General features: G+C 38.8%; 2 protein-coding genes across 2 annotated transcripts; both read left to right on the forward strand.

Annotated features, from left to right (window-relative positions):
• Nucleotides 1–1,540: 1,540 nt before the first annotated feature.
• LOC113780944 lies at nucleotides 1,541–2,682 on the forward strand. Its single transcript, XM_027326733.1, has one exon. The coding sequence runs from the start codon at nucleotides 1,723–1,725 to the stop codon at nucleotides 2,368–2,370; it is 648 nt and encodes a 215-aa protein (XP_027182534.1). The 5' UTR covers nucleotides 1,541–1,722; the 3' UTR covers nucleotides 2,371–2,682.
• A 4,756-nt stretch (nucleotides 2,683–7,438) lies between these two features.
• On the forward strand, nucleotides 7,439–12,316 carry LOC113781567 (calcium uptake protein, mitochondrial). The gene is made up of 7 exons (XM_027327522.1): nucleotides 7,439–7,928; nucleotides 8,029–8,096; nucleotides 9,200–9,423; nucleotides 9,575–9,658; nucleotides 10,191–10,404; nucleotides 10,986–11,282; nucleotides 11,604–12,316. The coding sequence occupies exons 1-7, from the start codon at nucleotides 7,535–7,537 to the stop codon at nucleotides 11,817–11,819; spliced, it is 1,497 nt and encodes a 498-aa protein (XP_027183323.1). The 5' UTR covers nucleotides 7,439–7,534; the 3' UTR covers nucleotides 11,820–12,316.
• Nucleotides 12,317–13,562: the final 1,246 nt, after the last annotated feature.

Here is a 13,562-nt window from a genome sequence, read left to right on the forward strand (position 1 = left end):
TCTTACAAAACAAACCGGGGTAATTTGGCAAGAAAAAGAAATCCTTGTGTGTCTGTCACTTTTATTCCTTCCTAGATTCTTCAACCTAACAAACCATAATTTGGCACTTTTAATTTGTCTCACAACTGCAATTGGGCCAAGGATTTGACTAAATCGTTCACGTTATCGCTTGATGCATTTGTTAGAAACCACAACTAAGCGCAAGCTTATCTCATCGATGTTATCATAAAGATGCCCTTCAGTGAAAATGAAGTTTACGTTCTAACATATAATATGTAATCTTCTTTGCTTTGCCTTGCAAACTCGATAAAATTCATGTTGTGCCCAAAAGCAAGCGTATTGTTCTTCTATTTGTTGGCTCATCATCCCTACTTCCCGAAGGCCGGGGAGGGAATTTAAAAAAATATTTTTTACAAAAAAAAGAAAAAGAAAAATCTTATCCTGCATCTTGTCTAACTGGAAAAGTAAATGCCTGTTTTTTTTTTGTCAAAATAAATCGGCTCTAGAATTCGGCAAGGTTAGCTAGCAAGCTTCAAGGACCATAATATAATAGCTAGGGAGGGAGATAGAAGAAAGTTTATTCTGTGCTGAATAGTGTCAATGTGTAGTTTAGATTGGTGCAGTACGTATGGCGACACAAAACAGTAGTTTATCATCCCTGCCTAAGGTATGGTATGGTAAATTCATGTTTGGATTGCATTTTTCTGAATTTTTTATAGAAAAAAAATTACTGTAGTAATTTGATATATGTGAAATAAAAAGACGATTTAAATATTATATTCATAGAAAACGAAGCAAATTTTCTTTCCAAACAAGACACAAGCGACAAAGATTAGGTCATTATTTTGTTATATACACTAAATTGTGGAGACGTTAGTCATATGGTATAGAAGGTAAAATGTCATGAGATCTCGGGTTCGAAATTCATGGGAATGAAAAGAATAACGTTGGGAGAGCTTTCCCTTGCAACGGACCCGACCCGTTTCGAATAGGATTAGTCGCAGATCATAAAACGAATGTGAACATTTGTGAGTTATACCTAAAAAAAAGAGAGCAAAATGCAAGAGCCTCAAACAAGTTAAAGTTAAGCACTTAGCAGCAAAGCAATTACGGTAACCACCAAAGCGACAGCTTACCCAAAAATCAATCCCACCCCACTCCACCCCATGGCCCAATCCAAATTTAGAAGAAAAAAAAAAGAAATTCTGCAGATTCTATCCACTATTTTACGTGGCAACTTTTACACATGTCGCCCCGTAACAAATTTGTCATCCCAAACGCCTCTCAAATTCGTCGTTTAGCAAAACAACCCACCGAAAATTCATTTCCAGCCCTCCGATCGATATTCCACCCAAAATCCCTAACCCACCCTCTGCTTATTACTAAACCCCATCTTTAACCACTCTAGCTATCTTGTATATTCCCAATACTACCCCCCAACTTGTAATTCATTTACCACAAACCCCAATCCCCTCCCGCTCCCAGTCCCATCCTATAAAGCTTGCCTTTGACAACAGCTAGGTTTGCCAAACTGAGGAGCCTTAGGGCCCTTCCAAGGAAATACAACAAATCTTCCCTCTCTCTCTCCATTTCTTTCCTTTTCCTTTCATTTCCTCTCTCCCTCTAGAGTCAAGGGGAAAAAAAAAAAAGAAAGATAAAAATTGCGGTCTCCCTCTAGAGCGCTGGCAGTCTGGTCTAGTGGTAGACCGGTAGTAGTTCCAAATGCCGACATCTTCTAGAAGGTCCAGCGGGCCGGTGTTGCCTATAGCGTTGGCGTTTCAGCGCTCCGTGTCTCCGTCTGGCCGGTTTTATTCCCCGCCCACCGCCTCCGACATGTCATCCTTTTCTTCATCCACCTCGTCCAGCTTTTGCTCCTCCACTTCATCCAGCTTCTTCCACCGATCGGCGTCTCCCACGCGCGTTAACCTCCACGGACTGGCTCCGATTTCTCCGACGCCGTCGGTACGGATGTCCATCGACAGATCCATCTCGCCTCGCCGGTCCGTGGCGATGTCGTCACCTCGGGACCACCACCACCACCAGGTGGTTCGCAAGCAGAGCAGCTGCAAGAGAACCTGCTTGTGTTCTCCCACCAGCCACCCAGGTTCCTTCAGGTGTAGTTTGCACAAGAACTTAAACAAGGCGCCGCCGCCGCAGCAGCAGTCGCCGTCCTACTCGTTGAAGAATCTGACCATTCAGAGATCGGCGATGAAGAATTCGCTCGTCCGGATCGGGACAGTTGAAGGCGATTTGGTAAAGCGAGCTTTAGCGGCTCTGATTAGGCCTTCGTCGCATCAGATTCGCCGCCGCAGCGATTTCCAGAGAAGGCCGAGCCGGCTCTCAGCCATGTCCAAAGCCGGAGATCCGTAGACACAGGTTGGTCTGACAATTTTTGATATTATCCGATAATTTTTGTCTGCCAGCGTTTTCCGGCGAAGATGTCGGTGCCGATCAAGATAGACGAGAAACCGGCGGTCGTTTTCTGTACTCCGGCGATTCGAAGTACCAAAGGAAACAGATAGTAGCAGAGTTTTGAAACAGGGAGGGGACCCCAAGTGAAAGTGAAATCTATCACTTCCTTGTACATAGTGAATTGCTTGGAGCTCTATGATTGCTAGTATTGCAATTGTTTGGAGGACATTTTCGGACAAAACATTGAACACATTACATTGAATTGGCCAACTAATGCTAAAATATTACTCTGACAATAACAATAATAATTATAATAATGGGTAAAAAAAAAAGGGCTGGTGAAGTTGTATCGTTCGTCATTTGAACTCAAATCAATTCGTCCGGATGAACTGTGTGTGCGTATGTTGTTGTCCATGAACTGTGCGTTCTCGGCGCCGGGATCTCCGTTCAGTTCACCGTTACGTGTTCATATTTTCCGTTCCGTTCAGCCGTGCAAGGTACGTTCGTTCAGCATTACGTATTTTTTTTATCTACTCCTATTTTGTACGTACTAGTACTTATTATTTATTTTTGTTGTACTAGTACTGCTATGCTGTTTTTGTTGGTTGTGTATTTGACAGGCGTATGGCATCATGAGCTCATCCTAGGTGGGGAACGGACTTCAAAACACTTTTTTGGACTAATAGATAGTAATAGAAGAACATAACGTCTTGACATTGGATGCTGGCTGGCAATATGAAATTTTGGACCTTGAAACTAGCACTTACCCCACCTAGGGATCGTTGCTTGGAGCTTATTCCTATGGACATTTTTTTTAAAAGAAAAAAGGAAAAGAGAAATATAAGTAGAATTTAAAATGAAAAAAAAGGCATATAATTGGTGAAGAAACTTTATATATATATATATATATATATGAATGAGGATAAAATCTCTCTCTTGTTATGAAAAATCATATAAAAAATAATTGAAGTATTTATTGTCAAAGACAAAAATGGTGGAGTGATATTAAATTAATATTCTTTTAGAAAGGGAAAAAAAGACTTGGTATGGTAGGAAGAGTGAGGAGCGGAAGGTGGTGAGTGTGGAGCACCCCAGCCTTGGAAAGATGGTCCCAGAAACAGAAGAAGAAGAAGATAGATTTTGGAACCAGGCTGGCCACTTATAGCACATGGCCCAGGTGTTATAGGTTGGGGGACAAGACTTTTTCGTAGCTTTGGGTCGGAAAATTTGTTCTTTCCCTTAATATAATAACGTATGGACCCAGGTTCGATGGCAGCTGGCAAGGTGTGAATCTGGATACTACTACTAATTTTTTTTGTTTTTTTTTTTTTTAAAGTGTAGCAATCAAGTGGAATGGAGCCCAAAAAAAAAAAAGAAACGAAAGGTTTTACTAGTAGCAGTTAATTTGTTGGGGAAGGTGGGAAAATGTTGGGTCTTTATGCAGTGAACTATCTGGCCAAAAGGAAGCGTGGATTGTAGCAGTACAAAGTCAATAAACAGAGAATATCCCTCAAGAAATCTGTAACGGAATGGTGAGAGTCATGGCCTTTGTTTGAAATGCAAATGCAAATACAATACAAGTAGCCTAATAATAGCCTGCCTACCAATTGTTTGGGGGGTGGGGTTTGAATTGTCTCACAAGTCGCTGATTTCGTGACGCCAAGTTAGGAATCTTTCAAGTTCAACCTCTTATATTTTTGGGTCATTTCATTGCTTAATAAGATGGGTCCCCGTGGACAATGGACTCCCAATCACGAAGCCTCCAAAGTTTGTCAAAATACACTACAAATTTTTTAGTGCCTCTCCACCCACAGGCCGCACCCACTTTGAATGCATGATATTGATATATAGAGAATTTTTTTGGTTGCCCAACTTTGAACGCCAGCTCTTTTCCATTTTTCACACTGGCATCATATTACCGTATATACACATTCACCAGTCAATCATAACCATTTTCATACTAAAAATAATATGTTATATTAGTATGAATACAACTATAATAGAGCATCAATAGAACTGTTCTTGTGTCTTGGTGTAGACTCTTCTCACCAAAAAAAAAAAAAAAAAAAAAAAGGAGGAGGAGGAGGGGGATAAAGAAACAGAGTGCAGATGTAGACCCTGAGAAACTTCAACTTTTCTTATCTTTTGGCGGTTGGGCAGTTGGATATTACCTGTCAATTGGCATCTTTGGTTTTTCAGACCTTTTGGGTCTCTCCCGCGTGGGCCTCTCTCACTCTCACGGGAGAATTTTAATACAGCGTGATAACAACCGGACAGAAGACACAAGAATCATCTATCTAGATTCTAGATGGAGTTGTACACAATGCACACAAACAGATTAAAAAAATATATAGTATATGATTTTGTTTAATTACATAATAGCCCTTGGAATATGTGCCACTTTTTCTATATACGGAGCTTTTTGATTTTGTTTAATTTTTTTTAAGTTTCATTAGAAGCATTGAACACTAATTTTTAAGGTTGGTGCTATATATTACTTCCACATTAATCGTTGCCACTGTCTAAAAAAATGGATACGCAATACTTAAAAAAGATTGTGAAAATGGTGGAAACGAATTCCTAACTCATAAAAAATTCACAAATTTTTAGTAATTTACAAGTAAGAGCATTCACAGAGACTTATACACAAAAATACATATTGCCCTACAAATTTTGTTAATAGTAAAACAGTCAATGTACAGATAGGACTGTAAACAAGTTTAATCAAATCGAATACTTTAGTATTCAAAATTTCTGTTTATTTTAATGAAATTAAAATTATGTTCAAAATTTACTAACTTATTTATTGATCGGAACTCGAGTAACTCTATTTTTTTTTTTTTGCCTATCACTATTAAAATTTTTTTACTAATTGAGCCATGTGCGAGTCGAACTTGAAATTTTTTACCAAACTCAAATGAGTTTTTATTGAATCGAGCTTAATTTGAATATCAAATAGTTGGATTTATCTTTCATTTCTATATAGAAAACCTTTGGAATAAATATCCATTATGCTTCTTTCTTCATAATTTGCCTTCAAGTATCTTTTTTCCAAAAAAAAAAAAAACTTTGGTTGATGACTTATTCTATTATTATTGTTAAGCGGTTCAAGTCTCACGTGATCCTATCCATAATTCCATGGACACATTAACAACGTTAGTGAATTTATAACGTTAGCGGTTCAATTTATTTGGGTAAATTGTGAATTTATAATGTTGCTTAATGGTGATTTGCTTGTTTCGATGCTAGGTCTGGTCAGGTCAATGGAAAAGCAATTACTGGAAGCTGGAGAAGGACTGGAAATGGGAGGAGTTGCAGAATAATCTGCCAGGCAACATACACAATCATCTCCGTGACTGAAGGAGAAATGAATCAGGACGCACTCTGCTGGAAACCACATAACAGAGGAGTCTTCATGACAAGCTCTGCATACGGCTTAGTTTGGGAGAATAAAGAGAGACTGTCACGCCCCTAACCCGCACGCGCCAGTTACGTGATATCCGCCGTATCCTCAAATCCCGCTCAAGAATACAAGACACCCCATTGCATACGGCTTAGCTTGGGAGAATGAAGAGAAACACCCCATCAACATAGGGTGGAATAAGATTTGGAAGCTGAGAGGACCCTAGTAATAGCAGAACTCAATCTGGAAGATCAGACATAACAGATTGATAACACAGGAGAAAAAGCAAGGACGATCACTCACTACAAATGCAACTGTCCTATATGCATAGGGGTGTCATCGGATTGGGTTCGAGTCGAAATTGAAAATTTCGGATCTGAATTCGCTTTTTATGTAGTAGACTAAGATTCGACCCACATATCCGACAGGTCTTGATTTCAGAGTTTCGGAATTGGGTCCGGGTCAGATTCGGGTCTAAAAGGTCCAAATTTAAATATTTCAAAATTAAATCCAAAATCAATCACAAATTCAATCTCCAAACTTAAACAAATCAAATTACAAAACTAAATCACAAATAACTCGCAATAGTCAATCTAAAACTAACCACCAATCAATCTACAAAGTCATTATTAAATTGTTAATTTGATAAAAGAATGTATTTAAAAATTTTATATTTTATAACTATTAATATACTGTTCGGATCCGAGTGAAATACGGGTCAAAATTCTATATTTTTCGTATCTGACCCTTTTTTTGTTAGAGTAAACAGGTTTGGATCCAGATTCAGGTATCAAAATTATTTTTCAACCCAAATCCGAAAAAAATTTATCGGATTTGGGTCGGGTCTGGATCAATTACAGTGAACATCAATGTCATAAGTAGCAACAAGAGTTCCCATCCTACATTTTCAGATTTGGATGCAAAGTGCTGATAAAAAAAGTCCATGTTTGAGCCTTTATTTTTTTTACAGAAACAAATGAAATTTGCAAATAACATCAGCATACATTAAATACAGCTCTTAAGCTTTACCACCAACTAAAAAATCTACTGATCAAGCAAAAATCTATTACATAACATGCTACCTTTCTTGAAACTGATTCACCAGAACGCTTCACTATAGTAGTGTTGCATTGAAAATGAAAATTCGTACCTTTATTTCTGCTTTTAATAACCTCACTTCCAAGCTGATGAAGAACAATTTCACTTATCGTCCATTGTCTTCTTCTTTTTCCTTTGTGTTTTTTTTTCTTCTCTATATCTTCCCTTCTAGCTATATGGCTACAAAGTAAGATGTATTTGTTCAATCATTCTTGTCAAATCGGCCCAACCACAAAAATGGCACCAACTTTCTTCTTCTATTGGCGCCATTTCTAATGGGCTTTTAATCACCTAAATAGAAGTTAAATTAATGGGCATTTCATCCCCAAATTAATGTCAGTCATCGTTCCAACTTCAAAGGACAAACTGGTAATTTCGGCACTCATGATGTCAGCAACGGCCCCAATTCTCTGCCAGGGTGTCAGTGCAAGTGTCAGAAAGCTCAGGGGAGGTTTGCAGCGAACCGAACTCAACATTGATTTGACTTCCACGGGTGCATGCCCCCCCCTGCCCGCCGCGCCCAGCCAATGTATAACTAAAATCGCTAAACCAACCAATGCAAACTCCGCCAACTTTGGTGATTGGGAATTTTTACTGCCACTCGCTTTTGGCAGATAAAAAATGTCGGTTTGGTCTACTCTCCGGCGATCATCTCAACCCTTAATCGACCATCATCGCCGATACATAATCCAATCGCTCCCGAACCGCTACTTCTCCTCCTTACCGCCGCTATTGCCGCCGGCGACAGCATCCCATTTGGGTCGTTGTACTACCAGTAGGCCATTCCTGAGATGGGTCGTCCCTGGAATAATCGCAAGCTCTACCATTGCTCTCGCTCTCTATTCTCGTACTACTAGTAGTCCTCCTGCAAATTTCCCATCTTTATCATTTGCTGATGATGGCTCTATAAGTGTAAATTCTCCATCCTTATCACTACCAACCCCACCTGATGATTGTGATGCTGATTATGATAATGATGATGGTCGACCCAATCAATCCAAGTTTCTGTTTGGAGGTAACTTCTTTTTCCTACTAGTATTAGAACTAACATCTACTTTTCTATCTGGATATATAGAAACTTGAACTTTGAATTTTTATTTTTTTTTTGAAAACAGATGCATATAGGAGGAAAGTGTTTTTTAATTATGAGAAGCGCATACGGATGCGAAGTCCTCCCGAGAAGGTAGATATCTTACTGATTGAATTCACAATTACATATATGTTGTTGGTACAATACGGATTCTGTTTTATTCTTCTTGTTAACGGAAGAAACTACTTAGCTTATCCCTATTTGCCATTGGACTTGTTTTGTGTGGAAAATATATGTTATTTGTCTTTAATAAGCTGTCACCGCAGTTGTTCACAATCTTGAACTACATCATCTCATCTCAAAATATATAGCTCTCCCTGCAGCCAAAATATATAGCTCGAGGACCTAAACCAGATTTAAACTTCAAACTTTTAGCCTTCGAAACAAGAAAAGAAAGGACAAAAGAAAAAAGCTTGCAACTCCATCCATGTACCCTACCCTTTTAGCTCCACATTTGCACGTATTACCTAGTATCTGCGGCAAGTTCTTTAGGTCCTGACTGAAGAAGTGTTTCAGACAAGTTTGGATTACATTTGCTTATTGAAATGAAGAAGGCTGCTTTTTTTTCCCCTCTCTCGAGGCTACTTCCTGCTAAATCTCTCCAGTCACCTTGAACGCCCACAGTTGTTTCCCAAAGTAGTCACCATTGTTAACTCTAGATGTCCATTAATCACTGTCCACTTTGTGAACATTGCTCTGGTGGCTACCATTACCCAAGTTCCAAATAAAAACCTGGGATCACCCTGTATAAAGATGAAAATTTCATGTGTTGTACATGAGAAATTCTCCTGCAGGGAATTTTTTTTCTTTTCAATCCTATGCAATGGGATTGGGGCAATGTACCAACAGAAGCTGAATGCTTTAGCCCATAAAAGTAAAGGAAACTTCTTGTGTCCATGTGTCTAGGTTGACAACCCAAATTGAAGTTGAGGGTGGTTAAGCAATTCTTCCATGTCTTTTGGCCTGTTTTCAATTTCATTCCTTTGTACTTTTGTGTTAGTTGCATGGGGCTTTAGTTTCAATTTCATTCCTAAAGATGTACTGACTTCTAAGTAGAAAATGATGTTAAAAATTCTTTAATTGTCAACTCTTTCTTAGAACAACTGATTTTCCCTTGTTTTAGAGAGCCTTCCATCTTGACTAATGCTTGAATTGGTTATGGACCATTGACAAGAACTTCCTCTCTTTTTCTGAAGGTATTTGAGTACTTTGCTTCTCACTGTGCTGATAATGGAGAAATATTTATGACTCCAGCAGACTTGATGCGAGCAGTTGTTCCTGTGTTTCCTCCATCTGAATCAAACCTTGTACGAGATGGATATCTCCAAGGAGAAAGGACTCCTGGTGAATTGCGTTGTGCCCCTTCACAGTTCTTTATGCTTTTTGATACGGACAATGATGGTCTGATATCTTTTAAGGAGTGAGTTTTGCCTTCTTCCTTGTGAAGACAATTGTTTGACGTCTTGTACCTACAATTTACTCGCTTGATTCTACCTTTTCTTCCTTCATTGTATGCCCAAGAACTGCAGTTCCCCAGTTGACTGAAGGCAGTTTATATTTTACTGTGACAGGTATATATTCTTTGTCACACTACTCAGCATTCCGGAATCCAGTTTTTCGGTGGCTTTTAAGATGTTTGACCTTGACTGTAATAGGTGGGAAATTCATGCAACTTTTACGCTAGTAGCCAACTCAGTCAATTTGTTTTTTATTTTTCTGTTGGTTTGGAACAAAAAATAGTTTCTTGTTGCTTTGGTTATACATATAGGTTATAGTCTCTGCAGGAACAAAAGGAAAAGACTAGAAATTATAATTTTTTTCATACATATGTTTCTGCTAAATTTTAGGAAAAAGAAAATATCTACTATGAATAGGAGACTGTAAAGAATGCGTCACCTGTAGCTTCTTTGATGGAGTTGCATCAGCGAAAGTGGACTCAAAGGTTGATTAATACCTGGTGTTTGTAGGAATACTGCTTAAATAGGTAGTTCATATGATGCATTTCACTAAAGACTGTTTAATTTTAAACTTTCTACTGAACAAATTCATGCTTCTTTTTACCATTTTCCTTTTCCCCTTCTGGTTCTTTATCTTTGGTTTACTTTGTTTGAAGTACTCTCGGGGGCTCAAAAACCATATGGTTTTTCATCCTTCTGCTTATAATTTAATGCTCATTTCTGATGGTAGGGAAATACACAGAGAGGAATTCAAGAAAGTAATGGCTTTAATGCGAGCTCACAACAGGCAAGGGGCTTTTCATAGGGATGGACTTCGAGCAGGGCATAGTCTTGGGGGTTCAGTAGAAAACGGAGGCCTAGTGGCATACTTCTTTGGTGAAGATGGGAAGAGGTGCCTTCACCATGATAAATTCGTACAATTTCTGAGAGATCTTCATGATGAAGTATAATTTTCTCTTCCACTTTATCCAGCATCATTTAGAGAAGAGAATGGATAAAATTATTTTGGGGTTCTCTATTTTGTCTTAGACACCAACTTCAATTTGTCCCTATCATTATTATTATTATTTTAAATTACAGAGCCATATACCTATGTTTCTTGTCCCAGTTCCATGCTCTGATTCCACATTCCTGGTTCCAACAAGATTTGTAAATGATATCTTGTGATTAGTTTGCTGGAATAATTGTTTTACTGCTCAGGAATTTTACTGTAAGAAGTAACTTTGGATTTGGATGGATTTTTGGTTGAGGGTGTCATCATTTCTTGATTAATTTGGAATGTGCTGTACTAGGTTTTCTCAGTCGAGGTTCATCTGATGTCTTTATGTTTCTTTACTAATATATTGGCCTTCACTGGGGTATCCAATTGATTGAGAAAGAATGAGCACTAGAAATTTCACTTTTTGTAATCTCTCTTTTTCTCTCTTAGTTCTATAGAAAGTTTTGTGATTTCAACTGCTGCAAAGTAATTTCATGCTTGGCCTTGATGCTCAGTTATTTTGCTTAATGAAAATGGTTTTTTCAGATGCTGAAGTTGGAGTTTTCCCATTATGATTACAAGTGCCGAGGGACCATATCTGCCAAAGACTTTGCCTTGTCAATGGTAGCTGCTGCTGATCTGAAGCATTTAGGCAAGTTGCATGATCGTGTTGATGACTTGGACAAAATGCCACATATCAGCAATATCCGTATTACACTTGAGGAATTCAAGAGCTTTGCAGAGCTTCGTAAAAAGTTGCAGCCTTTCTCGCTTGCACTTTTCAGTTTTGGAGAAGTGAATGGTCTCTTGACAAAAGGGGATTTCAAACGAGCTGCTTCTCAAGTAGGATCTCCATATCTTCTAATCATTTTCCAATTGTGAATTAGTATATATTCTCCTGAACTCAGAAATGGTGTTCTCTTCATTTTCCAAAATAATCAATTTTTCTTGTTTTTTGAGCCCTGGAGATATGGTTCCTGTCAGGTTACATTTCTCCATATCCATGTTACAATTCCGCTTTTGCATGCACATATTCTTGTAAATAATCTGCCCTAGCTTGCTCATTGAATCTTCGGGTTTAAAAAGATAACCTTTTAGCGGTAGTTGTGTTGAGATGTTGCTATTGTCGTGTTTTGTTCTGATGAAATCAATCATCTGTTGCAGGTATGTGACGTCTCTCTCACTGACAATGTGATCGAAATAATTTTCCATGTTTTTGATGCAAATCGAGACGGAAGTTTAAGCTCTGACGAGTTCATAAGAGTATTGCAGAAGCGGGAGAAAGACATTGCTCAACCAACAGAAGCAGGGATCTTCAACTTTTTATCTTGTTGTTGGAACTGCAGAAGCAAATACTCCATATCTCGTCTGCTTTCATAATCAACTTCCACTTGATATTCTGACGTTCAGTGCTGTGCATACTGACTGGTTCAGACGACGTGATAAGGCGACAATGATTAGCATTTTGCTGAATGAATATTTTGTAAATCACGGGATTAACCATGCATGGCACCCGTACCGTTTCTAACATGATGCTGTGTGTCATGGCCAGGACTGGGAGTTTTAACTGAAGCATGGATGTGAGATGGTTTATGGGCTTATTATAGTCCATGATTTGGAGTTTTCTTCGTCTTCGCCTTGAAGTTACATGCTGTATGAAGTTATATGCTGTATATAGTGGGAACTCAAATGATTTATTGAGCTAGATTCGTTTCTTTTAGATGCAGTAAATGTATTCGCCTTGAAGGATTGTTTAATTTGAGCTGGAACAATAATGGTAAACGAGTGCTATTACTTGTCTCCGTACTTGATGTGATGCCATGAAATGGTAGTAGTATGCAAAGTCTGCGTATGTAGTCAGACAAAAGAATTCTGCATGCGGGTCTTCCACGGCGGGGTGAATGCGACTGACTACTACTGGCCTATGTGTGAGATTCGCCCGCGGGTCTTCCGTCGAACCAGTCTAGGTCTAGGATGGATGGTATTAAATATTAATACCAGCAGCATACTAGTCAAAGCAAACAAAGCAGCACTGGAGTCTAGAGTAGAAAACAGCATCATCTTAGTGGAACTGGAAGGGCGCCGCCACCTCCTTGTGTCTGCCAGAGGTCCGGACAGGAATGTTCTTTTCTCTCTGGGGCATATCTTCTTTATTACACTAGTGTTCTCAGCAAAGCGGGGGCCCTCCAAGGTATCATGTGTACAAAATTTGACAAATGATTTTGAGACAACTTACAACTACCATACTATGCTACCTCTGGTTTTATGATTCAGCCATTGCCGCCCCCACCCACATTCATGTCTACCTCTGGTTTTATTTTTTGGGTATGTAAATTCTCTTATGTCAATGGAACAAAATTTGAGTCATCTCGGATGGTGTCTAGGTAGCCTCTTTAGGTGTCGAGATCGCGTGTTTAAATCACTTTTTTATTGCTTGTGTATTTTTTGGAGCGGGGTGCACAAGCGTAGGGAGATTAGTCCGACAAAGTTGGAAACTCCCTGTGTTGACAAAAAAAAAAAAATGGAACAAAAATTGAGCCTGTGATGCACGTGTACTCTTCTAAAGATTTGTAGTCCTTTCTTGATCCCAAAACTCCTTGTTTGGAAAGTAATTTTTCAAAGAAAAATTGTTGCGTTTTTTCGTGAGTACATTTTTCAATCACTTTTTTACCTTATATATATTAAGTCGCTACAGTAATTTTTCTACAAAAAAATTCAGAAAAATACAATCCAAACGTAATTTAGCTGATAGGTACATTAATCAAATGACAGTGTGAGATTCTTTGTTTTACCATGAAACTCAAAAGTGCACATTGAACGGAGAAAAAGAAAAATAGATTAATAATCTTTTTGTGCATCAAAATCTTCTTTTCTCGTGTAACTAATAGACTAATATACTACTGCCTGCTACCGGTAGTGGTTTCAGGTCCTTAATACGTAGTACTGTTGAAATAGAAACCACCAGGCACCAAGTGGCGCGCAATTCATTATTCATTATTGGTAGGAGGGAGTGGGGACTTTGGCGGTCCGCAGCAGGGCAGGCGGCGGGAAACCTGGCCCGTTGACGTCCCGCTCCCAAACAAAGCCAGGATTGAGTACGAATTCCAATTCATGAAAACCAAC

The sequence above is a fragment of the Coffea eugenioides genome, chromosome 8 (assembly GCF_003713205.1).
Source record: "Coffea eugenioides isolate CCC68of chromosome 8, Ceug_1.0, whole genome shotgun sequence".
Lineage (NCBI taxonomy): Eukaryota > Viridiplantae > Streptophyta > Magnoliopsida > Gentianales > Rubiaceae > Coffea > Coffea eugenioides.